The sequence below is a fragment of the Antrostomus carolinensis genome, unplaced genomic scaffold, assembly GCF_000700745.2.
Source record: "Antrostomus carolinensis isolate BGI_N321 unplaced genomic scaffold, ASM70074v2 scaffold29010, whole genome shotgun sequence".
NCBI lineage: Eukaryota > Metazoa > Chordata > Aves > Caprimulgiformes > Caprimulgidae > Antrostomus > Antrostomus carolinensis.
The window spans coordinates 2872-30794 of NW_010289596.1; the positions used below are offsets into that span (position 1 = coordinate 2872).

Here is a 27923-nt window from a genome sequence, read left to right on the forward strand (position 1 = left end):
CCTTTCATGTCAATTAGGCTCCATTGCTGTTCCCTGCTCGGAGAATACTAATACAATTTGTGCCTCCTCACTATAAATAACGTGTGGCCGGTACTGATGGCTGGGGAGAAGGTGCTATTACTTTTTTTCCACCAGGTACTTCAGGACAAAATAAGAAATGCTCAGTAGAAGAACTACTTGGAGTCAGCCAAAGGGTTGAGCTCACACTGGGCATCTCTTGCAGGTTTCTATTAATGCTTAATTATGGGTGAGGAAACTTCCAGCCCATCCTCCCTATCAAAGCTCCCCTGGGGGAAAAAAAAGAATGTCTGTAACAGGTTAAAAATTTCCCCAGTGCACGGGGAACCTTGGAAAACTTAGGAAAACATCAGCATCCACCTCCTACCAAGGGCTTGTCAGAGCTGGGGCAAGCAGGGGCTGCTGGTTTGGAAAGCTGCAAAAATAAGGAAAAGGATTAGGTAGGAGCTGTGGCTTTTCAGGGCTAATTACAACACTGGGTAAGGACTCCAACTACATGCTGTTTGGTGACCTACTTCGCTGCTTGTAAATTTATTAGCTGAAGAAATTTAACAGGCTCTGTAAAAGCAAAAATTCACTGCAAGGAATTTGCTAGAGCCCACTCAGCCATTTAACACTTCTTTTCCAGGCTGGGATGTTTCCATCGGGTACCACTGCATGGTCAGCTCGGCTTTGCCTCTTGCTGCATCCCATCACACCTCGGCTCCCTGGCAGCTGGGAATGGTCCCCTCTGGCTTTTTGTAGCTGTGCCCGTGTCACACACGCCTGCAGTCTGGGGTGCTCCACACAGCCATGAGCCTTGTGGGGAAGGAGAGCTGAGAGGACTCACAGAATGGTTTGGGTTGGAAGGGACCTTAAAGCTCATCCAGTTCCAACCCCCCTGCCATCAGCAGGGACACCTTCCACTAGACCAGGTTGCTCAAAGCCTCATCCAGCCTGGCCTTCAACACTTCCAGGGAAAGCACATGGTGCCTTAACCTCAATTTTTTTCTTGCTGCAGTGGAAAAGCTGTGCAGCCTCTGCATTCATGAAAAGCCTTTTCTCTCATCTGTATATTTGCTTTTCTTATCCTCCTCATCTTTTCCTTTCTTTCCTTTTTTTTTTTAGTGACACAATAAATGCAGGCTCTGGAAGTGTGTGCAAACACCAAGACTTTGAGCAGGAAGCTGGTGGTGCCTCCCCATCTTTTGTTACCAGAGCAGGAGGGCCTGTTTTGCATTTACACCATGGCCTCCTCACATTGCCTTGGCAGGGGATGGGACCTCAACTAATTTTCTCCCCTTTCAAGACCCCCGTGGGCAATGCAGGAGCAATATCGAAGCAGCCTGACTGTCAATGAAAGCTGGGCCCCCATTTGATTAATATTTCTCCTGCTCCCCAGAGTTGGTCACTGCTCAGGGTGATCAGGATCAGGCTCTGATCACACACCTCCAAAGTCAGTGGGATCTTTGCTGTTCAACGGGTGCAGGATGGAACCCCCACTGCCCTGCCACTGCGGTCAGTAATGGTTTTGTAGGGAGGCTGATGCACCTGATGGAGGGTGTCATCTGTCCCTCTCCACCCCCCATAGAGGGCCCTGATGGGCAATTCCCTTCTCCCTACATGACAAGGACATCCTCTCCATGGGACTGGTGGCCTCTCCCACAAGCTGTGCACTGATGGATTCAGCCCAGCCGAGCTGGCAGTTCCGTCACCTTTCCCATTTCCAATGCTGGCAGTCCCTGGAGTGCAGGGAAAAACCTGGGACAGTGGGACAAGGATAGAGGAGAACCGGGGCATGAGTTCTTCCCCGAGCAGTGGTTGGAAACAGAATGAAACCAGAATGAAAACAACAATTTTGGTGCCTGGTCTGAGCTCTCTCTACCATAACGTGTCATGTGTTGGAAGCCTGCCATGACACGCAGTGGGCAGCTGATGGGAGGGCTCCTCCTGGACCCCTTCCTCCTGCCCACAGTCCCCTTTGTCCTCCTGCCACCCCCCAGCCTTGAGCCCACCCATTGCCGTAGTGCAGGCAAGTCAGGGTCACTCCCTGAACCACTGGAGCAGCAGCTTTATCCCCCAAGTCCAGCCTAAGGGGCTGGTTTTGGTGGGGACTGATCCCAGCCACTCCAAAAAGCACCATCTCCCACGGGAGATCTCATCTCAGCACTGCTCGTGGCGTGGCAAAAAGCTCAGTGAAAGGAGAGAGTTGTCAGAAGGAGCTGGGGTAATGGGGCAGGAAAATGGGAATTACTGATGTTCCCCTGTTCCTTCAAACCCACAGGCATGGGGCTCACTGCTGGAGCAGTGTGGCAGGGCTTGGTCTGAGGGGGGTCACAACTCAGCCCCCATGACAGACCCAAATCCACCCTACCCACCTAGGGCCACAAAAATGGTCAGAGGAATGGAGGACCTCTGCTGTGAGGACAGGCTGAGAGAGTTGGGGTTGTTCAGCCTGGAGAAGAGAAGACTCTGGGGAGACCTTATTGCACCTTTCAATACTTAAAGGGGGCCTGTAAGAAAGACGGGGACAGACTTTTTAATAGGGCCTGTAGCAACAGGGCAAGGGGTGATGGTTTAAAGTTAAAAGAGGGGGGTTTAGACTAGATATAAGGAGGAAATTTTTTGCAGTGAGGGTGGTAAAACCCTGGCATAGGTTGTCCAGAGAGGTGGTAGAATCCTCATCCCTGGAAACATTCAAGGTCAGTTTGGATGGGGCTCTGAGCAACCTGATGGGGTTGAAGATGTTCCTGCTCACTGCAGGGGGGTTGAACTAGATGTCCTTTGAAGGTCCCTTCCAACCCAAACCATTCTATCATTCTATGATTTTATACCCAAATCCTGCTCAATATTTGCATAGGTCCCAGCCAAACGCAGGGCAGCACAAAGCAACAAATCAGCCCTGCAGAGGCATTTCTCAGCCCTCCTGCCAGCTGGAGCCAGCAGCACGCATGAACGTCTCCTCTGCTTTTTTTCTTCTTCTTGGCAAGCCCAGGTTGCAACCCCCAAAAAACCCCGTCCCCCTGGCAGCTATGTCCAGCATCAGCATCCCTCCGTCTCCAGCATCATCCCGCGCTGCACGCTTGAGAGCACAAGTGCCGTGACCCCGGGGGAGGGCGCAGGGGGGGACCCCGCTTACCGCCTGCCATTCGCCGGCTGCCCAGTGGTGCGTGGGGCACTCGGGGAGGTGGCAGTCCCGCTGCGGAGGGGGACGAACGGCCGGGTCACACTCTGCCTCCTCGGCTGTCTTCGGGGTGCCGCTGTGGCAGTGCACGGCGCGTCGCTGGACACCCCGGCCGCAGGACACTGAGCACTGCAGGAAAGGACAAAAGGTGAGTGGTGGTCTCTGTCGCATCCATCACGGTAAGATCCTGGGGTTTGCCCTCTGCTCTGGGCTCAACGGCAGCGATAGCAATGCTTTAACCACAACATTTAAACTTCCAGGTGAAGCTTTTCATTGCACGATGACAAATTTTTGCGAGGGCAGAGCAGACAGGCTGAAATCCCTGCTCCGCTGAAGCCAGCGGGAATTTTTGGTGTTGGCTTCACTAGAGTTAGGATTTCCCAGACAGGATTTATATTGTAAAAACCTCTGGAGATAGCGGCACTGCTAAACCATCGCAACATGCCAGAGGCGGCAAAGCTCTGCGTATTGCTTCTCAGGCACTCGGCTCAAAAAAGTAATAGTTCAAAATATATCAAATGCTACAAGGGTCACTGTGGAGTGGACTTTAATGAAAAGCAAACTTCAATTTCTACAGAAGAAAGTCTGTAGCAGTAGAGAGGTAAAGGTATGCTACAGCTGGGATTTCTTTCAGCGAGCATCTAAACATGCACATGCACAGGGCATTCTGTTACTGTGTAAAAATAATTGGCTTTTAAAAATTAACTGCATTTCACATTTCCTTCATTACACTGTGGGCACATTTCTCCTCACTCCTTGGCACAGCAAGAAAAGCCTGAATTTCTCAGTTTCTCAGACATCTTCAAATTATTATCTCCACTGCAATGCTTTTAACAGCTTATTTTTTCTTTCACACAACATTTCTTATTGTTGTGACTACATGCTGTAATATCTTTAGCAGTACTTAATGTCCCTCTGGCATGGATTCTTCCTTGCAAAATCTTAAAGTATATGATATAGATTTAGAATAAAAATAATTTACATTTATAGAAGGAAGCATGTAAAAATCAAAGGTATGCATTTAAAACACAGCTATTCCGATTAGCCGTTTGCTGAGTTAACAATTAATATAAGCAATCTCATTAATACATCAGGAACTAAGAAAACAAGTTTACAGCCCATTATTGCAATATCCATAAAAGCGAGCGGTCTTACGGCAGGGAATTAAGCGGCACCTAATGGGGAAGTAATTCTCTCTTCTGCAGAGTATCGCTCCATAATGCTCCATTTGCTTTACTATCCAAATGTCCCATAAAGCCAAGAGGACCAAAAAAAAAAGCTGACGATGAATATTCACCTGGTTTCAGATACTTGTAAGAGGGTGGAGGGTTTTTTTTTGGCGTGTGTAACTTTTTGAAAGCAGCAGTTGATTTCTGTCATGGGTGATGCAAATGCTTCCCACACGCTGCGCTGCCTCCCTGGGATTAACAGCACTGTTTGCCCTATGGATTCCATAGGGGACAGTTAAACAGAATAACGGCCACAAACTTGGAGAGATCTACACAGCGGGATGCACGCCATGCTCTAAAAAGCCTTTCGGTTTGCACTCATCACCCAACCAGAAGGCACGTGCCCAGGTATGTTATGATAAGGGAGCACAAGTCACACTGTGGCTCTTTCATGGGGGGGTCTGTGCTGTATGTCAGACCCGGGCAGAGGGGGTTTGGGGAGGAGGAGGCTGGTCCCCGGCCATGCCAGGCAAAGCTGGGCACCAGGCAAAGCCATTGACTCCTTTCACTGCATAAACTTTGGCCTGGTGTAAGGCCACGGGGATAAATGCTGCACTCCGACCAAATTGGTGGGAACACTCACGGTGGGGGAGCAAGATCCCCAGGACCCCAGGCCAGGGCTGTCGTGTCCTGGATCATCCCTTGGCAGAGATTTGAACAAGTCAGTAAGGAAAGAGCTTTTCCTTGGGCTAATTGCAAGTGTTTGTAGGGGAAGCTTCTCCTGGCTCAATGGGCTTCCTAAGGTGGCCAGAGACCCAGGGCAGGCACAGTGCCATCCAGCCACAGCATGGGGAGGGGAATACCAGCCTGTGGAGATGGAGCTGCAGGTGAGCCCAGCTCTGGGGCCCCAGGAGAGCTGGGGTGAGGCTGACCCAGCCATACCAGCTCCTGCTGAGGAGGGGCAACGGCTGTAGCCAGCTTGGGTGGAAGGTGGTGAGTTGGGGCCACAGGAGTTTTCCCAGTGGATCCAGGCATCTCCTTCTGCAGGTGCTTCCTCCACCGCCTGTGCTGCAGCATCAGTACTGCTGCGGCTCTGCCTGGGTCTGTGACTGGCTATAACACCGGTATGCTCTATCACAGCGGCAAGAAAAGGTGGGTTTTTACACCATTTTCATCCTGGCTATTTTAATCCAGAATATTGTTCAGCCCACCTGTTTCTACGTTAGGGAAATACAGGTGGCTGACACTGCCAGAAGTTTTTCAGCCAACTTCTGCTATCCTTACACATTCCCAGGGCCCAGGCAGTCTGTTGGTCCTTTCTATAGAGTCTATATGTTTCCCAGGAATACTCTTTTCTCCACTAAGAAAGTTAATCACCAAAGTGCTGAGTGCCAGCTCGGCTATGGAGAAACTCTAACTGATGCTCTACTTGAGTTTTTAGACAGGGCTGGATTTCAGCCTGTAGCTGAAATATGTAAATACCAGACAGCAGAATAAATATTGGTATTTTTGCTAAGTAAATGGTCGTAATTGATACTACTTCGGAGGTGCAAACACATTAAATCTGACATTTCAGCGCACGTTTAAAGCACGTTTAAAACTTAGAGAAAAAGCCTTTTTTCTTCCCTTCTGATTATTATAGATACATTAAAAATGCTTTGCTGCAGGAAAGTGGATTCATAACAATCTAGAAAAGAATTACCTGGCCTCTGAATACAAAACATCCAGAGAGAAAAAAAACCTGGGAGCAGAGCACTTGGCTCAGCGGGTTGGGATTAATTTTTAACCATTCCTTTATTTTTTAGTCCTGATTTTTTTAATCATTCCTTTTCCCAAAAGGAAAAGAAAAAAACTCCAAGGGCACATGCAACAGGTCCCGTGCCTTTATGGCGACAAGGAGGATGCACTTTTATGGGAAACCCTTGCCTTATTTCTCAGTCAGACTTCTGCTGGTTTATCCAGGACAAAAGGCAGCCAGCTCACAGCAGCTCAGCTTTGGGATTATCTTTTGGAGGCAATTAGACCTTCAGAAAGCTTTTTTGATAGTATCTAAGTGCAAACTGATCACGGCTCCTATTTTCAACAGTGTCACAGTGATGGGGAAGGTGACACAGAATTTCCATTTAGATCCTGATCTACTGGGTATTCAGAGTTGCCTGTTTCATAGCCTTAATGAGAAGTTCCACACCTAAATCCACCTCGGCTCTGAGGCTTTACATCTTTGGCAAAGCCGTACAAGCCCTGTGCAGCTCTCGCAGGGATGGCCATGGCCATCTCCAAACTTCTGACAGCCCAAACTCTTCATCTGTCACAGGCAAAGGAACCCTGACAGAAAGAGGAGGATCAGGATGCAAGGAAGCCATGTCACAGCATTTCATGTGGCTTTAAAAAGCCCAGTTTAATATTGGAGAATAGGTGTTTCTACCCCTTTCTTTTTTCCCCAAGTAAGGTCCTGGCTGGCTGAGCATCAGGGACCTGGGCTGCGGAGCTATCCCACATGCTGGAAACGTGCTGCCTATTCTTAGTCTTATCATTAGCATACAAATATTCCTTAATTGCCTAGTCACAAGAGATTACCTCAGGCCATAAATCATCTCATCCTCCTATTAACTTGGGTTTCTTTCTCCACTTGCATAAAATTAACTCCGATCATGCAGTGGAATGTTGGGAATTTGAAAACACTTATCAATTAACATTAGTGTATTTTAACACAATCGACAGACCATTACGTTATTATGTTTACAATTATTAGCTGTAAAAAATTGCTTTCAAGTGCAGTCACTTTAAATAAGGTGCAAATCGGACATGACAAGACTATCTAATGGCCTCGCCTTTCTTTTCAGTCTAGCTTCCTGTCTAAAATGGAGGTTTCAGTCCTGCAGGTAATAAAGGGAACAACAGTGACTTAATTTCCAATATGGGAGCAGTACTGTGTGTTTCACAGGGGTACGCAGGGCTGCCTGGGAGCTCCCAGACATACCTTGGGTAAAGAACCCAGACCCCAGTAACTGAACCTCCATGGTGAATGCACACTTAGCCATTTACACACTTAATGGCAGATATTCCTATCCTATGGATTTCGAAGGTAAGCATTAAACAACAAAAAAATACAAGTCTGAAAACAATCATAGAACATCAGTGGGTTTATTGTCTTTTTTAACAGTCAACATTAAATAAGAGTACGCTGCCCTAGTCCTAACATTGGCATGGGTGCCTGTAGAGATGTTAACGGTTTATCCTTCAGGGAACTCACATACAGTGAGAAGTAGTGTTTTGTAGCTTAATTTAGAAGACAGACCGCAAGAGAACATGGTGTTTTACAAGTTAACAGTTCATTTAGTCTGCGATTTTCAGTAATTCTGCTGATTAGCACACTAATGAGATAGAGGAAAAAGTGTGGTTCAGAGATAAAAATGTGATGCAGCAGATTCAAGGTGATGACAGACATTATTTTCAGGAAAACAAGGATTCAAGGTATGCTTTCAGCAAACAAGATGCTTAATAACACCAAGCACTTCCACATTTCCAGCAGCCTCTGCTCTATGCATCAGTGCCTGACTTTTTAATGAAGTAAAATCAAGTGATGAGCTTGTTAAGAAACAAAAGGTAGTGAAAAGCTTTTTTAATGAACAGCTCTGATTTTCTTTAGGCTTTCCCAGAAAGCTGCTAATAAAATTAATTTCAGATTTCTCAAAAATCTGAAATTGGGATTTTTGAGATGTAATATAGTTAAATAATAACAATATTAAAATAATGAATGAATAGTAGATTCTCTTTAATATTATATACTCATAACTTTTCTAGCAGAAACTTAAAATATACAACAAGAAATTTGCTTTCAGACAGACACTAAAAGCAAGTTGCCATGTTTTCAGCTGGTACAAATCAATGCTGCTCCACTGCTATGGATGAAGCTATGCTGATTTACACCACCTCAAGATCTGGCCCAAAACTTTTACCCTTGAAAAATTCAAGAGAACAGAAGTGATGGGAAAACCAGCTTCTAGCCAACTTGACAGAGTATCAAAGGGTGTAAAAGGGTATATGACGTGTCTCACCTGTCCCCAATCTCCTGCTTTCCACTTCGGACATCTGCCCCCTCTGCATTTCTTTTGCACATTGGGCTTAGCAAGGTGCTTGCAATAATCTTCTTCTACATGCCTCCCTTCCTTTGACAAACAGTACACATTGCGGTGTTTTTGGCCCCTTCCACAGGAGACAGAACACTGTAAATATAAAGTAACAACAGATCAGCTTTCACGCAGGGCCATCTACATGGTTATACATGGACCATGGCTACACAGGGCATTTTCTTTAACCTGGACCAAAAATCACATCCCCGGGTCCCCGGCAGCCTACACAAAGCTTGAGGGGGATAGGAAAGGACAGAATTTAACTGCTGGAAATGCTCCTATTTGCACTTAATAGTGCATGATATTCTTGGTCAAAGCCCCCCAAAATGCCAATATCAAAATAGAGAAAGCAGCTGACATTCAGCAGGGATAACAGGCTGGATGCCTGGCATTGCTCCAGTGGTTACAACGGAGCAGAGTCATCTTACAGGGATCAAGGCAGGAGCCCTCAGTATCTAGTTAGAAGAACTTGAAAGGAACCATTTCCATTTACCTTGGAACAAAGGGAGGTCAAATGTTGGTAAATCAGGAGGGTAAAGCACGATATACACCTTCACAGAGGGAAATAACTGCACAAAGGACAAGGCAGAGAGAAAACTGCAGATTTTCCATGTCCTTGTATTAAAGCTCATGCTCGTTTTACCAGTGTAGACTGATTTACCTTTTTTTTTTTTTTTTAATATTAAACAGACTGAAACCAGGACATGCTCATCCTTAAGATTTATGCATTTTGTAAACAACTCAGAAGGTGGCAAGAAGGCAGAGCCTGAAGAATCAAAGCAAAAAGCAGATCAGCAGGTATGTTCGCTGTAAGCTTTGTAGTAAAGCAACTAATTTCAACCTCTTTCTGCAGGTTCACTGAACTTTTTCAAATGTGACCACTTCTGGCATGCAAACCCCAAGCAACTTCACTTTGATTTCAGATTAGTCTCCTCCAAAAGATTTAGGAATCAAAGGGGTCTGAAATCACGACAAGAATTTAATATGACAGTTATGTGTAGAACAAGCCTCTTACTCAGCATGATGCACCCAGAGACTCAGCTTCAATTTCTTCATTACATGTTATGCAAGTCATTACATGCTATGTCACAGGCATCCTGGTTTAATCCTTGAGCAAAACCACACTGGTTCTACCATCTCCCAATATAAAATGTTCTGCTTTCTTTTCAGAATGCAGCAAACACATAGAGATGAGGTTTCTTCCTTCATTTTGGAGCCGCTCCATCAGTATACTTCCTAAGAAATAAATTACCGCCCAAGCTCTTCCTAGTCTATTAATACATTGGAAATCTAAAAAACTACAATTTATACATGTAGCAGCTCCGGAAGAACTATTAGAACAGAAATGAGCATATGCTTTCACAGCTGTGATTATTTTAAATTACAACATTACTTCCAATCGATTGTGTTAAGAGGTACACAAAGAACCAGCAAGACAGCAGTTAACCAGCTCCGAAATGGAAAAGTTCAGACCAAGGTGGGGAGAAATGGATATAACCCGTAAGATCAGATGTTGCTGCTTAAAAGGTTCCATAAGTGATGTTCTAAAAAAAGCTGTTTACCTGCTGCAAGACTGTGACAGATCGACAAAAGGTAGCTGATGTTCCTTGTGATCAATAGGTTTAAGGGCCATTCATGATGCTCCTCGAGCAGAGGTGAGCAGCCAGGCGAGCCTGTGGCATGGATGGCTGTCTGGAAGTTTTCCTGAGCCTAGCTCCAATTTCAAGATAGGCCAAAAACTCCAAAAGCAATATTCAACCTTGCACTGAGGAACAGTGGAAATGCTGTCCCTTGTTCTAAAATAAGACTTTCACAAGTTACCCAGATTAATAAACTTCACTTTTTTTCTTCAGTACCAACAGGAAAAAGATTGAGTTAACGTTATCCTACTTTTATAAGCCTTCAAATTTAATCAGAACTTCATTTTTCCATTCTTTCTGCATGTCTCCTCAGGCAATGAACATCAGCAGCAAGAACAAAATGTCAAATCCTACCAAACCCAGTTGTAAACTTCTAATACTTTCATCCATTTACTATCTTTGGACTAAAGACCAACACTGATACTTCAGCAAAAATTCAAGCGCTCCTCGGTAAGCGCTCTCCATGCAGGTAGATGCCACTTTACTCTGACAGTCAAAGCTAAAGAGTAAATTCATACACTTGATCAGGACTCTCTCTTGCCCCACATCCTGAGCTGATACAGCAAAGAGCATCTTTTTTGTAATTTCAAAATATATCAGATCTGCTACTTATTCTAAAAGAAGAATAATCAGATTGTGCAACAACACAAGCATGTTTCTGTGGATCTGAAGTTGGTTGATAAATATTTGATCTCAGAATACAGTGCTAGTGGTTTCCAAAATTGTTATCCCCCTCCTACAAATTGCTTAACTTTTTTTTAATCAGGCATGAAGCCTGATTCTGACGTTTATCTCACCATCCCACCATCAAACAAGACTGCACGCATACCTTGATGCACCCGGAGGTTGAGGCATAATTTGCCTAATTTTGTTAATACTTAAATGTAATTCCCAAGGTGCTGGAATTAATAATTTCTATGTCTGTCTTTAATATAAATCAAAGTTAGGCAGCTGTGTAGTTTTAGATCTATGATTCTATGATCTAAACCACCCAATTGCTTTCATGCACACACAAGTTATGATCTCATTTGCACTGACAGAAAAAAAAGGTTGAATAATCTAATGTAACCAAGTACCAGAGACTGAAAATTCCTTTACAGAGAGTCTACTTCATAACTGCCTTCTAATTCATCTCAGGTATTTCCAACTTTCATTTGGCACATAGATTTTAAGCATATGTGAGCCACATGCAGAAAATAATTTAATAGTGGGCTTCGTCTCAATGCCACGTGACTTAGGGAAGCAATGCACCTAGCTACTGCTATCAGACACATCATTTATTTCAGACCCCAGAGAAACTTTGCATTTCATTAGTAGGACTCTTCATCCCTGCCAACGCTGCCACCTGCTTATGGTATCTATCAATGACAGAGCCACAGCAAGGTAAGCTTTGACCTTGGCTTCTTTAAAACATTTGAATAACACAGACAAAATCACTCCTTTCATATTTCTGTTTCTTTACTTCTTTCCTATCCCCTACCCCTTGTAGAAAATACTTCAAAGTACTGGGGATGGGCAGGTGGCTCTGTGGAATAGCAGCCTCATCCAAGGCTCTTTGAAGTCAATGGAAGACTTCAGATTTTAATCACCTCTGGATCCAGCCTTGAAGGTGAAGCCAAGGTATTGTATTGACTTTTTCCACTCACCAGTTTCCTAAAGTCAAGAATCACACCCACTTGGGCATGCCCACGATCAACCCACCTCTGCCTCCCCTCAAGTGCTTGAAAACATGTCTCTGAAATGCTGTTTCCAGCCTGTGGCAGAGGCACAGCAACAAATAGCATCCCTAGGTGAACCTGTGAGGACAGCCAGGCATGGAGGATGGTGTGAAAACAACACATTGTGTTGCTTCTTAAAAAAAAACAACAAACCAAACCAAAACAAAAAAAAACCCCAAAACCAAGGTAAGTATGGCAGGTAAAATAGCAGAGAAGTACTATTTCAAAAATCAGCTATAGCCATTACACTAAGGACACCAGTAAACCTTCCCCTTGTTATTATCTTTATTATCTCCTAAAACTACCACAGTCACACCTGGTGCTTTACCCAGAGAATAAGAACAAAAGGACTTTCCCAATAGCATTAGGATCAAAGCATTTGAAAGCAGATTTAAGGGTATTACATTTATTGCATGATTAGTTTTGTTACCATGCCAAGAACTGGGGATTGGCATGCTGCTGATTTTTTTCAAATAAATATACTGCCTCGTTTAAATAAATGCAAGAAAAAAAGTTTAAATAAATATGACAAAAATATTTCCATATCAACTGTTTCCAGAAAGGTCAGAACATGATGCTAAATCTCTCCTGCAATGCATTGCTCTGCTCCAGCGCAGCGGCAAGCCTGTGTTTTTGTTTCCATAGAATTTTGATATCTGTTTCAGAGTTCAGAAATGACAAAGATCATTCTGATTTAGCAAGTATGTGCAAATTGCTTTAAACTAACCCTTACTGCATTTCCTACTCTGACATTCTGGAAGGTGAGGCTACATCTTTGTCAGTAAGACATCTCTAACATAGGGAGGCTGCTACTCGATTCATCGGGCTGGTAGCAGGTAAAAACCAGAATACATACCCAAAAGCTCTTAAAAATGTTTTACAAAATTTCTGGCTGGTAGGGCCCAGGTTCTGACCGTCCTGCAGGAGACCATGACCTGGTCTTCTGCCCTGGGAGCTCATCATTGCCGTGACACTGCCAGGCTGAGGGGTGGGAGCAAGGTCAGTCTGGCACCAAAAAGACTCAACAACCCTCAGCACAAATAAGCAAATCTTGGTGAAAAGAAAGAGGCAGCACAGAGCAGTCAAGAGCTATGGAGCAACTCCACTTCTTGTTAACTTACTGCACTGAACAGGCAACTCAACACGGAGCAGAAAAGCAAACCAGCAGCAAGAATCTGGGGACATTCTCCCCTAAAAGTGAAAAGTTTCAGAAAATGCTGTCAGACCAATTTTCCAGGCCCCCCATGCATTAGCCGACGATTTGGGAGGTATTTGAGATAATGAATGCAAGCTGTGGTATCACCAAATGAATTCCCAAAGATAGGTATGCTCTGAGAGCTCACCAAGGGCAGGGCTCGGAGCTGGGAAGAATTAGACTAAAAAGGGCTTTATCAGATTCTGCCAGGAGCAACCTTCTGGAGGAAATTAAAATCAATCCTTGTAGGTTTAGATTTCTACACATTAAGGATTATACTGAAAGTAAGTGCTCATAAGTAAGCCCTCGTTCATCCTTTCCAACAATCTGAGCTGAAACACGTGCTGGATGAAATAAAGCAGAAAAACGACGGAGCCCTACAATGCTTCACACCCCTTTTCTGTAGGGACTCTGCTCCTGGACATCAGCAAACTTCTCCAGCTGCACGTGGAGCCCAACCACACACCCTCATGGTTACACTCAGCATCCTATTAGCATACATCAGCTCTTACTGTGACTTACACTGTTGCTATCAGATGCTGAATCACAGCCCTGTGACATCTGAACCTCTAAAGCCTCTCAAGCACAAAGGACATCAGAAGACACACCACCAAGGAAAGCCTGGATCATTCCTCACCACCTGAACCCTTACTATAAGTCTGAAAATGTGTGCTTTACCCAGCACCAGAGGCTCTGTGACATCCAAACTAAATGAGCTTCACAACAGCAAGGGCTTTTAGCAGGTAACTCCCTTGGCTTCAGTGAAACAAGCAACAAGCTTAAAACAAGGGTGCAGCTCCATGCTATTGTTTCTCCAGTGGCTGCAGCACTTTAGGAGATGTTTAGGAAATACTTGTTCCTGGCTGCTTTGAAACCCTTTTCTTCCACTGTTCTGTTTCAGCGTGATTTCACACCCAGCCCCATCAGCACAGGGAAGACCATGCCCATGGGGTGGGAGCATGGTATGCTGGGTAGGACTCACCCAGCCAGGCTTTCCTCTCCTGCAAAACTGTAAGAGGAAGCCATACCTTCATGCACATGGCTGTGGAGAACTCATGGTCATGGTGATTTTAGCTGGTACAAGGTCAGAAAATACATCTGATCTTGGTACATTTAAAAGGGAAGAGTGGTCTCTGTGTTCAAGGGAAGGCAACTGGACCAGAGACCTGAGCAAAACAACCCGAAGCATTGCACTGCAGGTTAGAAGAGGCTTTAGAAATGCTTAATCCATGCTGACTTCCCAGAGAAATGGGAGGATTAAAAAAAAAGACCTGAACATTAGGGATTTGGGAGTGTACAGCCCAAGTATGTCTGTGAGCATTGTCCAGAACCCCTATGGAAATGTCCCAAGGACCCTGCCCAGAGCTGGAGGACAGCCCTTGGCATGAACAAGAGCAGGCTCTGCCCCAGTGCCCCCCAGGAGTGCTCCTCGCCCCAGGCACGGGTGAGAGGGAACATCCATGCTGTGCACGCGGGGTCTCATCCTCCATCTGCTCTGCTCTCAGCTCTGCAGCAGAGGCACAGAGTTTCCCAAGTGATCATTTGCAAAAGGGAGAAATTAAACCATCCACAAAACCTTCACCTTCCTGCTGCCAAACCAAGCTGCAGAGACTGGCCAGAAACCTGGGATGATGTCTGATAACAGGTTAAAAAAAAAAAAAAAAAAGAAAAAGAAATTCTCAAAGAGAAGGGTACAACTTGATGTGTTGCTGCAGCAGCAAGAAGACACTGGTGTGTCTGGAGCCTGTACCTCCAGCAGCACAGACTGCCCTAGAGGAAAGGATGCTCTTGGGTGGAGGCTCTTTAACTCCTGCAAGATTTAAGGCCCTGAGCACTGAAGTCAATACAGGAATTTCCTTGAGCTGGGAAGGCTCACAAGATACATGGGAGAAAAGCAGGTAACTGCAGCAGGAGAAGCCGTGCATCTCCTCTTCTATTGCATCCACCTTCTCAGCAGCACCTTTCCCCCCTCTTCGACCTGCCCTGTTGTCACATGCCATACAAAGACTTCACCAGGTGCAGAAATCAGCAGGGTTGTGAACACACAAAGCTGTGCCCCTGCCCTGCTCTGTGCTACTGAACTTGAACAACAAACAAGCAAAAGCCCCCAAATAGTCACTGCAGGTCTCTCCAGGGAGGGAGGTGTTCGGTGGCATTTCCTCAAATTAGGAGGAAATGTGTGAGCTACCCAAGGTATAATGGGATGTGGAAGGGACTGATGAAGCCTATTTTCCACGCTGTGGCATTTTTAAGAGAGTAGCAATTGAAGCAGCAAGCAGCCTAGGCTAACTGACACTTCATACTTTCAGTGAACAGTTGTATTCTAATGCCATTTACAAGTCCCACTCAAGAACAGGATTTCTCCGTGTCACATAGAGTGAAACACAAAGTAAAGAGCTCTCCAAGGAATATCAGCCCTATTGCACAGGTGTACGTCACACTGGGGGTTTGTAGGAGGGCTGGGCTGCTCCTTGCTTCCCAGTTTTATAAAGAAAAATCTTGGCTTAAGGTACTAGGGATTAAACACTCTCAGCCTGCATACGGTCTTGGGCATCAGACAGACTTTCATCCGTGCTGCTGGCTCACCTGCCTGCCCTGTGAGCTAGTAAAAATTCAAACATGAATAGAGCATTAAGTGCCTTTGGAACAAGACTGACTACATCATTTTTCTTTAATGACTGCACAATTCAGACACCAGGAAAGTTAGAAACACAGTAACGGTCTTTGTGTTTAGTGTCCCTCATCATCACACATCCTTGTTTCAAAACGCTGCAATCCCTAGGATCTAAGCAACAGCAGTTATTGCAGTTTGGGGTATATAGTGTGAATGTGGAATGTGAACAAAAACACCCGCAGACCTCCCAACGCCCAGCTTGGGGATCTGCTCGAAGATGCTGAACGTCACAGCTCATCCTTGAAAGCACATTACTGCTCTGCTGCATCTCCTACACTCCAACACATATTTCAATTACTGCACTTAGAGCCAGTGCTTTGGGAGACAAATGTTCCCAGCAATTGCCCTTTTATTTATTGCTTTATTTCTCCTCTGTGTGTGCATATGTGCATGTATAGGAGGTCTGCAGACTTTACGAAGCCAGCAGCCTTCGATGGGCCAACTGTGACATGAAGACTGAAGGCAGTCATCACTGAACAGCAGTCCCACTGCTTGTTGTCCAAGTTCAGGCCAGATGTTCACGGCCTAGAAAATGACCATCTCATTGAGAAAATGGGTAGGAGGGGAGATGTAAAAAGGCAGCCACTGAGGCATACCAAATGCAGCCCAATAGCCACTGTACTTCTCAATATTACCCTCCTGGCCATCACCTCCTCTTCCTTGCAGGGCTTCCCTGCCTACGTGCTCGAGGCTGCTGTTAACATTCCCGTGGGAGCTGCTGGCAGGGGCTGAGGAGAGACTTGCTCACTTTGGGAGTAGAAAGGCAAGCATTTTACAGTAAATTAGGACAGAAGCATGGGTTGGACTACACATGGTAAGAAACATCAGTGAATAATTAGAGTTACCTGCTCTGACTGGGAAAGTACACTGAGGAATTTAGGAAAAGATGGAGCATCTGGGGGTGGGGGAAAGAGAAAAGTTTCAAGATACAAGAAAACAACCTTCTGGAGCCCAACCACTGGTCCAGCTCATGTCTGTCCTGGCACTGGCAACAGGAGAGGCTATGGAAGGAGAGCAGATGAGACTGGCCCTTTTCTGCAGCCCCTTACCCTGGAACTTCCCCAGCATTCAGGCACTGGATTAGGGATGTTAGATGGAATACTGCTGCCCAGTCCTTCTCCATCAGACTAAAAGACACCAGATTTAACCACCAGGTCAGATCACAATGGGTACCAAGACTAACAGGAGGTACCTGCAAGGGAGGAGCATGGATTGTGACAGCTGAGCATTAAGTTACAGGAAATCAGTCCTGACAGGATCTGGTCCAGCAAAGCACTTAGGTGCCAGCTCAGCACTAAGCACCCAGTACTGCAGGGTGGACCCTCACCTGCAGCGTAGCAAATGGGCTTCTATGGTTGTTTTCCTGCTCATGGGAGCATCAACACTAGCAACCATCAGACAGTGCAACCGATAGCAAAAATATACTTATATAGTTCTCCTTATTCGAGAAGAATCAAAAGTGGCAATAGAAGATGTCCAGTGACGATAGGCAAACAACAAAAATGGAAAGGAAAATAAAAATTGGAGATTTTAGAGTAGCAAGAGAGGAATAACGTGATGTTCCTCTGCCAGGCAACTGGGCATCCCTGCCTTCACCCACCTGTAACTGGCTTAGAGCCACCAGCAGCAGCTCTGAGCCTCAGCAGTGATGATGGGCACCGAGCTGGGGAAAGAGCCACAGGAGCATCTGTTACCCCTGTCCCAGAGGAGCAATGGGCTGAAGCTCTACAAACAAAAACCCCAACTGCATTTACTCTCTGAGACAAGCTCTGAGAAGGGCATGAGACAGCAAATAGGTGGATTCCCAGCTATCACCCAGGGATGTGCAATTTTGGAGGGTGGCTGAAGCTGGGCACTGGCGGTGGGATGCTCTGGAGGGGTGACAGCCAGCAGGGAGTACAGGGAAGGGCTGAAATGGGTCTGGTTTGCTATTTTAAACAAAAGCAAAGAGGTCTGCACTGTCAAAGACCTTTTTGTGACTGAAGAACCAAAGCAGACAACGTCTTGCCTTTCATCAGCACACCAAACCGGCAGCCCCTGGAGTCAGTCGGTCTGACTGATGCTGGAGGGGAGACAGCCAGGGGCCCGAGAGGGACAGCAGCCTTGGTGGGCCAGCCGAAGCGTACAACAAACAGCTCCGAGATGGAGACAGCTTTAGACAGATGGCTGGAGATATCCATAGGCTACCAAATTCTCATCTTGGTCTGGATCAGCTTTATTCAACCTTCACTACCTGTTTTTCTGAAGGTATGCTAGCCACCCAGGGCATCCCTCTGCCTGGGTTATGGGTGCTGGGACCATACGTGCAGCCTTCTGCTGCTGCAGCAACATTTGTCCTTCCCCCACAGGCTCTTACGGTAGGAATATTTTTATTATTTTTATAACACCTGGCACTACAGAGAAACACAGACTTGCTGTCACAGTCTCAGAGCCTGAACCAACATCATATGAATGAAGGACAGAAAAAGCAATGTGACCAGAGAGTTCAGCGTGCCTATCACTTCATTTTCAAGGACGGTTTTGTTATTGCAAAAACATGTGTAAAGAATCACACAGTAGCTCAGTAATGCTGCTGTCACAGCAAATTCATTCTCTGCAGAGGAGAGGAAGAGAACAGCAGAGTTATATACACTTGCAACCAAACCTGCCCCTGGTTATCACTTCTGCCTTAGCAAGAGCTGACATCCTGCCTGCTAAAAATATTATCAGAAGAATGACACGGAGAATATTGCTGTTGAGCAGCCTATTTTCAGCCAGCTTCATGGGGAGGGCATTTTGTAAACAATGTGTTGGGACTTTGACAGAATTAAATACAACTTTCCATTGACACCAATTTTAAGATTAAAATTCCTGAGCGCTGGCTCCCTGACACAGATGTGGGCCAGGCAGTCCTCCTGCTTCCCACCGAGTCCTTCGCTGCTACCTACCTACACCTGCGTGCAGCCGAGGAACCCTGCGAAGCCATCAATGCCACCAGCTTCCCATTCTGGCTAAGGGGATACAGCATCATTTTCCTAACCCAAAACTGAACTCACATCGACATCACGGTGCTTGGCATTTAGACAGTTAATGTTCTAATTATTTTATGCTAAGCTTCCAGTTCTTCATTGTTAGATTAAAAGGTCTTCAAAGACTCAGACACCAGCATTTCTGCCCATTTGATAAAGAGCTGGGAAGCACACACTACCACTTTGCAGGCACTAAGAGCTACACAACCATTGCATTAGCAGCTAGAACTTTTAGTACACAAGAGCAATAAGTACTTGACAAAGTATATTACTTTTAAAATCATAATATTCTTTAGGAAAACAAAACAAATACAAACCCCAAAACCCGCCCATCCATTTTCCACAGGTCAAATTCAAATGATTACTGTCCCACTGTAGTGAAGCCCAAATGACTCACCCGACTGAACCAGGACATGGAGCTGTGAGATAGAATTGTTTTACCTTATCTGTGCCTGTTTCCTAACTCGGAAAGAATGAGAAGCCCACCACAAGTGAATTCAGCATTATTCACAAATTGTATCAGGATACTGTTGGATATTATGGTAAACTCAAAATTTCGCAGAGATTATTGCAAGGAGCAGATCTGCTCCGAGAGAAGTGGGTTCAGCCTCGGGTTTTACGTGAAGCGATGGATCATACTCTGTTAACATCCCCCTCGTTCTGGAGAACATGGCGAGATTTCCTCTCGGTATTCGAGAGCGTTTGTGGAGATCTACATTCATACCATAAGGCATTCAGGGGAGAAAAAACACTCTCTGTATCCTGGTGACAGTCTCTGCATGTTTTCTAAAGCATTATTTTAATAAAAAGGTCAAGTCTATCACATGGCATACAATTCTGCAATGCTTAAATACATGTTCTTAAATAAACAAGGAAATAAAAGTGTCACCTCCTCTTAGTCGACTTTGAACATACATTATAATGACAAAGCATCTCACCAGTCTCCTGTTATAAAATTATCATTTACATACAGAATCTGTTTATTCATTTAATTATCTCTTTAAAACCTGGATTTAACCAGCCAGATAAAAAAAAAATCACTTATTTACTGTATAAAATCCCAGCAGAATTTTGCTTGAGGACTGAAGGTTGGACCCTTCAGACTCTCTCTGCTTTAATTTGTATGTATTTTACAGTACTGATTTCACTGAAACTTGAGCGAAGCTAAGCCAATCAGATGCTTGTGAGAAATTAGTTATCCAAACTTCATAATTCATACTCTTTTAACTGTGTTTAATTATTGAGAATGACAATTTCCGTTGGAGAACAAAGCAAGTAAAATAAAAGCAAGTCAAAAGATGGAACACTGCAGTACCATTTCAGAAAATTTAGTAAAATGTTACCCAAACTAAGCATATGATCTTAATTTAGCAAAAGACTCAATAAATCATTATACAAATTCATTTATGATTACATTCTACTTGTCTTTAATTTTCACTGTTCAACATTAACATTAGACATTGTAAATGTATGCAATATTTATATAAAATTAAATAACAATATTGGAAAAATAAATACAATTTTACATAAATACATACTGCTGAAAAGTTTCAGCTAATACTATACTCTTGTTTCAAAAGTGACCAAAAAAATATGGCAGTGACACTCCATCCCAACAGATGAAGTATGTACAGCTACAGAATGACATTTGTAACCGATGACAGAGCTAAAGCAAATCCAAGTGATACCACACTAAAGAAAAACAAATTTGGATGTTACTACCTACAGTAGTAGCACGAGGTAGACATATTTGGGGAGTATTTTGCAGGAGGGACATGAAGCCCTTTTGACCCCATAGATACAAGTCAGTCTTCAAACAGCTCTGTGGTCCCCTGTGTCAGAGCCACAAGACACCTTGGTAGTAAGACCTGAAAAATCAAGTCACACCGTGGCAACGACTGTGGCTCAGCTCTTGAGATGCCACAGGCAGGACAGGATGATCCTGCCCTCTCTGCCTGTTTGCCCAACACCCCACCCACTCCCAGGAGACCGAGCAAGGGACAACCCACCAAAATTAGCGAGACTTTAGTAGAGTCAGGGGAATCTTTCCTGGGTGGAAAAAACCCAACCCAAAACCAAAATATAGGACTGCACCCTGCATTTCCAACACAGAGAAGCAGATGCAGCCTGCTCCTGAACAGCTGTGAAGAGGCTGAACGCTGAGAGACACCAAAACGCAACACAACTTTGTCCACACCTTTGGTTCTTGCAAATGGTCCGGCACAGGTAACAAAGGTTGGGAGCAACTCCCAGCTGGTAATTCTGCAGGGAAGCCACCGCCCAGGTTGCTAGCTTTGCTTAGCTCACCTCACTCTTTTTTAGCACCAACTATATCAGCGTACAAGTGATACATTAGCACCTCAAATGAAATAGTTCATATCACTGTCCCTTGTCCTGGTGAAGCACCGTATAAACACCAGTTCAGCAGTTTTATGGCTATTGCATAACTCACTGAGGTATGATAAAAATATTGAGGAGCGTTACTGAAGGCACTCGTGTTACTGAGAGCACCCACAGAAATGAGAGTGCCGTTATGTTTCAGCAAGATGACTTTTCAAACCGGGAAATTAAGGAAGTCCAATACACTACAAACAGGTTGGTTTGTGTTTTGGGATTTTTTTTTCCCTATAAAGTGCTTTTGAGTCAAATTAATTTTTTAAAAAAGTCTTTTTCAAATGCTTTTATAACAAAATACACAATAAAGGTTGACATTGGTTTGAAAGCCACTCCAAAACTGGCAGGTCCATGGTTTCCAGCGCACCAGAAGCACCCCAGGCAGCACAAGCCTCTGCACAGGGCTCAGCCCCATGCTGCATCCTGGGGCTCTGCACCCAGCAGAAGGTGCTGCTCTGGGCAGGAAGAATTTCAAAGCTGTGGGACCCCAGACACCATCCCAGCCCCCTGGTTCAGGGTTGCTCTGCTCTGGCAAGAGCATCTCTGTAGCAGACGGTTCCAGCAGCAAAGAAGCAGCCTAAGACATGGTTGCTTCAAACACTATTGTGTTAGGAGAAAACTGCCAGGGTTTTAAGCCTTCCACCACCTTGATCCCTTGCTCAATTAAGGACATCTAAAGCAGCAGCTGGAGATCAGACCAGACAATAACTCTCCAGAATCAGAGAGATGCATGAGAACAGCTTACAGGTGCCTTTGCAGAGTACATCACACTCATATTATATACACACGGGAACAGAAACAGTGCACGCGTGTTTCTATATAGCTGTGCGTGGGGGCAGGTAGGGACACGCACACACATCTATACCCACTTGTACACGCTTGGGAGTTGATGCAATTTAGTCCACATTTTCCCCTATCATCTTGCTTTTGGCAGAGAACAAGCAACTGGTAAACCAGTGGGTGCACAGTGCAGGATTTCCATTAAATATCAGAACAATTTAACTTCAATGGAAATGTACTGCTTAAATGCCAGGTTTAAATCCATATGCAAAGAACTCAGTCAGAACCCAGACTCACAATGCACAGCGCTCGCACAGTGTAATAAAATGGACAAAGGTGGCTATATAGCAGAAAGTGCCTTTTAAATTAAAGGACTCAAGCTCCCCTAATGTAAGCCCTTTCCTGACCAGGTGTTATTCTGAATATATTGTCAATAATCCTCTTTAAGTGCAGTTTTAAGACATGAAGCATTAGCACCTTGGTTTGAAGCAAATTAAATCTGTTGTTACGGGATATCCACAAAACGGTTCACAAAGAGAAAGAGTTTATGGTCGTACCGAGCTCCAAGGACCAGCGCTCCAGGCAGCATCTCTAGGACAGTCCTGCACATTGCACTGCTCTCTGTCCGGTGGCTTGTCAAGGATTTCACAGCTCAGATCTGTAAACCTTTCTCCATTCGGGCGCTGGCACACCACCAGCCGTGTTCTTGTCCCTGCCCCGCATGGCTTCGTGCACTGGAAGTCAGCAGAGGATAGAGGAATCACTGTCTAAGCAGCAAAAATACTGCTGACTGGTCTCTCGAAGCACTAGCACCTCTCAAGACCCAGTGGTAATTTCTCTTCCCAATCAACCCACTCCAGCCAGATCCCCCCCAAAAGCTGTATGAGCCTCAGACGGGGCATCAGCAGCTTCACTTTCTCTCTTCCCAAAGCCATTCATGCTGCTCCACAATGATATTGCCAGACCCAACGTGATACTGGATGTTAATGTCTCTAATTGCTTGTCTCAGATGAATTTTCAGAATGGAGCAGTGTTTTTATTAAGAAAAAAGGCCTTCAATTAAAGTAGACTTCTCTTAAAAATATATATAAAAAAAATTTCTCAATTTTTTGAAGAAATTGCTTTTGCCTGGGAAGAAAATTTTCCCATGACAAATGGAAAGGAAACCACCACCAAGCCATTGCTAGGGTTCACTCATTTATCAGAGGCTGCCTTTCATGCTCCAATCTTTCTAATAAATGTCACTACAATATCCTCCACCTCTTCTCCCATTTTTCAATGAAATCCTTCCCCAGCACAGGGAGCCCAGGATGAATGGTGCACTCACCTCTCCCCAGTTGCCATAAGCCCACTGAGGACAGGGGCCAGATTCACACGATCTCTGCTCCATGGGTTTGCTTTTCTCATCACAGTTATTTGCAGTGTATCCATTTTCATCCTGGCACACCACGACCCGTCGCTGGAATCCCCCCGCACACGTACTAGAGCACTGGAAGACACAATTGCCCATAGTTTTGTTGAGTCCAGGAATAATTCTGCATTCCCAGCTCCTTCCCAGTGCCTTGCACCGTGGGAATGTGCAGCTAAGAAATTTAGTACAGCTAACAGGCATTATTAACTTCAAAACCCAGCTATTACTGATTGCAGTGCAATGACTTAGGTGCTGACTAAGCAAAGAAAATAAACACAAGTCTCATTTTAAGCAGGTGAGTAACCTCTACTGCCTTTAATACAGTGTTTGACATCCCCTTTGTGCTTAACTCCCTTTAGGGACTTCTGTGATAAAACGTGGCAAACTGGTTGGGGAGAGGAGCTGGCATTAAGGCTCTGCTATGCTTTGGCAACAGCTCTGTACAGCTGTAAACGTCCCGGGAGACGGCCAAGAAGCAGAGGTTGGCCTTTGCCTCATGGAAAATGATGCTGGCAGCTCTCTGCCTGGAGAGACTTGGAGATAAGAGGTGTGAGAGACTGAGAATCGATGCCCACACCCTTCTGCAACACTTGCTGGTGTGAGCAGAGAGAGGATGCTTCCTTTTCCTGTGTGGTGACCTTAAGAAAAACCTGGATTAGCCCAGGAAAAAACAAACAAAAAAACAGCAATAAGAAAATCAGGACACTTACAGCACCCCAGGGGCCAATCCTCCACTGATTGCCTCCTGGTATATGTGCACGGTTTCGGTTGGCGCTGCCTCCAGGGTGCAGTTTCAGGCGATGATCCGGATAGAGGAAAGGGTGGATGGGCCTGCCGTAGTCATGGCTGTTTGGATGACAAGGAGACATGGAGCAGTCTTGCTCGGTGGCAGGGAGGTCATCTGGATCACACTCACTCCTATCCACCAGCTGGTCACTGTAATTGATGCAGATCACTTGTCGCGTTGCCTTACCTTGACCACAAGTCACCGAGCACTGCGTTACAGTGAGAAAAGGAGACACAGTCACATTTCCAGCTGTGAAAATCAGACAGATAGCTATTGCTAATAAAGAACAGCAGAAAACCTCAATCTCCCCACTTATAAAGGGCAAGCCTGACAGATTAATGAAACACATTTCCAGCAATGAAGTCTATAAGGCTTTCCTGCAAGAGACAGCGTGATGCTTACAGAGCTCCACTCCAAGGCTTTCCACTGCCCACACGGCGTCACAGTGCACATTTCCGTGGCTGATGGCTTTGGGAGGTGGAAACAAGCTGACTCGTCGGCCACCGAGCCCTGGTCATCTCGACAGCTGACGTATCGCATCCGGGTACCCTTCCCGCACGTTGCGGAGCACTAGGGAAGAGCGACAAGCACTCCACTAGAAAGTTTCCTGATATGTATTAGAAGAACTTTGGAATGAAAAGTTGGCCAAATGCACTTAAAAATATCACATTGTCTACTGTAAAATAATCCTGAAAGCATTACAATACATGCTTACCGGTGTCCAGGATCCAAATCTCCACTGCGTCCTGTGAATGCCTGATATGGATCTCTTGGCTTCAGGACTATTTGGATGGGGAGGACATGCTGCTATTTCACAGTCCTGTACACGAAATACATGAGGGAAAAGAGGGAAATAAAGAATTTGCAGATGTTTCAGTTAAACTACCTCCTCTTCAATGTAACTATCAACCACACACAACATCTTGAAAAATCTGTGACCTGCATGCTTGTGTGTTGGCAGGCTTTCTCCTTGCGTCCCCTTGGTGAATCAGCAAAATTTGGTGGTATCAATATCCCGAGGGCTTCATATGCAGAACCTCGGTGGACTTTTGACTTCTTAGGAACTCTACAATAGAGACCCCCATAACCATGTGCTATCTCCATGCATTAAAACCAGATGTTTTTGAGGCAAAAGATGAAAGTTCATTAAGAGAGTTCTGGTATGAACACACATCTGCAAAGCAGCAACTTTATCTCCCTTCAAAGCCCCCTTCCTTCAGCACGAGACCTGCAGCCCACTTAATAAAGGTTACGCTGCTGAGCTGATTGCAGCCCTTTGATTCCCTGCAGCCCACCAGATGACCTATATCCATGTGCTGATCTTCACCACACACTAAGCATGCAAAGTTTTGAGGTCAGGCATGTCATTCTGCTCAGTCTTGGTACAGTGCCTAAGAGGAGGGTTCTGGTCCTGTCTGGACCTCCTGGGAGGTCTGGCAACAGAAATGATGAATAGCCATGACTCTACTCCATGAGCCTACGAGTAGTCATTGCCAAGAAGGAAATTAATACCGATCGTCACTGCAAGGGAGAGAGCGGCTCTTGACAAACGGCATAAATGATTTCCGCATTGCTGCGATTTTACTTACACTGGAGATGTGCACGCCAAGTGATGGCTGATGACAAGTGGGTTTGTAACCCCTTGACTATAGTGCAATTGGTCTCCATACATGGGAAAACCAGCCCTTTCCTAAATGCCGTGGCCTTAGTTAAACTCTGTGAAATCATGCGGGACTGAAGCTGGTCAGGGCATCAGCATCACGACTTCCCTAGATGACAGATAGATGGTAACGTTCTGCTTTATTCAGCTTCTTCAGACACCACGGGCACATTCTCTGCTTGAAATAGGAATTTAGATGTTTGCGTCCAAGTACCAGCGAACACAGCACGGAAAGCCTCTTCAGCAAAATTGCAAAGGGTGGGTAACATTTCTCAATTTATCTGGCCAGGGGGCTATGCATCTGGAATTGCAGCTGGCACATGCAGCAGACAAGAAATGATGGTCCCTAGTCATCATTTGTACCACACAGCAACGGTCCTGCAGCCAAGCGAGCCCAGACTGCAGCCAGGCATCCCAGATCCCGTGCAAGCCAAAGGAGGAGTCTGCTGTGCTGACACCCCAGCCTCTGAGGCTGGCAAATGCTGTCCCATATTATTCTTCTACTCTCTGGTTGTCTTCCCATATTCATCTACTGCTGCTTCTTCAGTTCATGAGCTCTTGGAGATCAGCCTTAGCTCTGGACAGCCCCTTGCACATCCATGGATATAAACCATAAGCAAAGGTAATCTTTATCCCACAAAGTCTTGATGCCCTCATACCAAGTTCTCTGTTGCCTTTTTGGTAATCTGGTGCTTTGGAGCATAAGGTTAACCACATGGAGAGGGTCTGGATGGGAGTTCCCCATATACAGGTCCTCTGCCCCACCTCCACCAAACAGAGTGCCACACTGCACCTCTCCAACAGCCATATAGCAGACCAAGATACTGCTCTGCATGGGCTGACATTCAGGACAAGCCTTTGCTGCAGCAAGACACCTCCTGAAGCTGCAGCTTGGAGGCCTCCATGCACATGCTGGCAAAAGATGGAGACAGGACAGCAGGATTTACCTGGGTGTCTGTTGGCCTGGTTGCAGCATTACATTCGTTATCATCCACCACTGACACGTAGGTGCCCATGACACACTTCACCGCTCTCATCTGGTAGCCTTGGCCACAAGTCATCGTGCACTGGGAGAGGACAGACGGGAGAAAGAAGCGCTGGGTCTGAGTAGCTGCTTTGGGTAGAAAGTATTATTCAGCCCAGCCTGTGTTTAGCAAAAATAAAACCCAGCTTCCCTTCTGTTTTCTCTCCACTTCATGCATTTCAGCTTGAAATTAGGTCAAAGTTTTAATTCTGCACCCACCAGAGCCTCACATGCTTCACTTGCTTCCTCAGGAGTGAAGGTGTGAGCATTTAAATGATTTACTTTGCTGCACACAGTAAATCATAATCTGGTAAAACTTGCATCATATCCTTCTTTAAAACTGATTGTTCAGTCCCTTGGTAGCACAAGCAGCTAATGAATAATTTTGCTGATGGGAAATAAGACTGACTGGGACAACTGGTTTGGGTTTGTTGTTGTTTTTTTTCAGTGAAGAGCTAACAGCTTTGTGGAAAAGGAGATGCCAGAACATTTTGGGAGAAATGAGCAACTTTTACTTTAATAGAAAAAAAGCCTCACCAACCCCGAAACTGTAAAACATTAAAAGCAACAACAGTTATTCAATGGGAGCAGCTTTTCTGTGAAAATTAGGCCATGTATTTACGTATCTAAATATGGATTTAGGAGCGTAACCTTGGAAACCCTTTTTTTAAAAAAAACCAAACCCAAACATGGTCAATTTAGTATGACACAGATTAAATTTAGCACAAAGGGCAGGTACTGTTATTTCTGCTCATCTGCTGAAAAAAAAGAACAGAGGGCTGCTCTGGTGTTCAACTCAATTAACACAGTTATACTGCTGAATCTGGATGGAAGGCCAGCACCCAGCCTTGGCCACCAGCACCCAGGTCCCACTGGCTGGGAGCCCCACGGCAGCTCTGCAGTACCTGGCCCCACGGCCCCACTTGCCACGAAGCACACTCCTGCTGCTGGCACGTCTGCACCGACTCCGGCTTCGTTTCGGGATCACAAAACCTGTCGTTTAATCGATCTTCTCCAAACTGGCACCAGGTCTGGCGGTGTTTATGCCCTTTTCCACAGGTGACCAGGCACTGTGAGGAGTAAAGCACGAGCTCGGGCGGTGCCGGGGATGTGCTGCCAGCTCAGCACCTGCCCCAGCGCTGAAAAATA

At 45.4% G+C, this 27923-nt stretch overlaps 1 protein-coding gene across 1 annotated transcript in view; it reads right to left on the bottom strand.

Annotated features, from left to right (window-relative positions):
* Positions 1 to 3136: 3136 nt before the first annotated feature.
* ADAMTS9 (ADAM metallopeptidase with thrombospondin type 1 motif 9) overlaps positions 3137 to 27923 on the bottom strand; it is a gene marked incomplete at both ends in the record, with an annotated part of 64549 nt that continues 39762 nt past the window's right edge. The window contains 9 exons of the mRNA XM_029085745.1: positions 3137 to 3310; positions 8409 to 8576; positions 22450 to 22626; positions 23220 to 23381; positions 24014 to 24298; positions 24493 to 24660; positions 24806 to 24910; positions 26698 to 26817; positions 27680 to 27844. Coding sequence (XP_028941578.1) covers positions 3137 to 3310; positions 8409 to 8576; positions 22450 to 22626; positions 23220 to 23381; positions 24014 to 24298; positions 24493 to 24660; positions 24806 to 24910; positions 26698 to 26817; positions 27680 to 27844 — 1524 coding nt within the window. The remainder of the gene's footprint in view (positions 3311 to 8408; positions 8577 to 22449; positions 22627 to 23219; positions 23382 to 24013; positions 24299 to 24492; positions 24661 to 24805; positions 24911 to 26697; positions 26818 to 27679; positions 27845 to 27923) is intronic.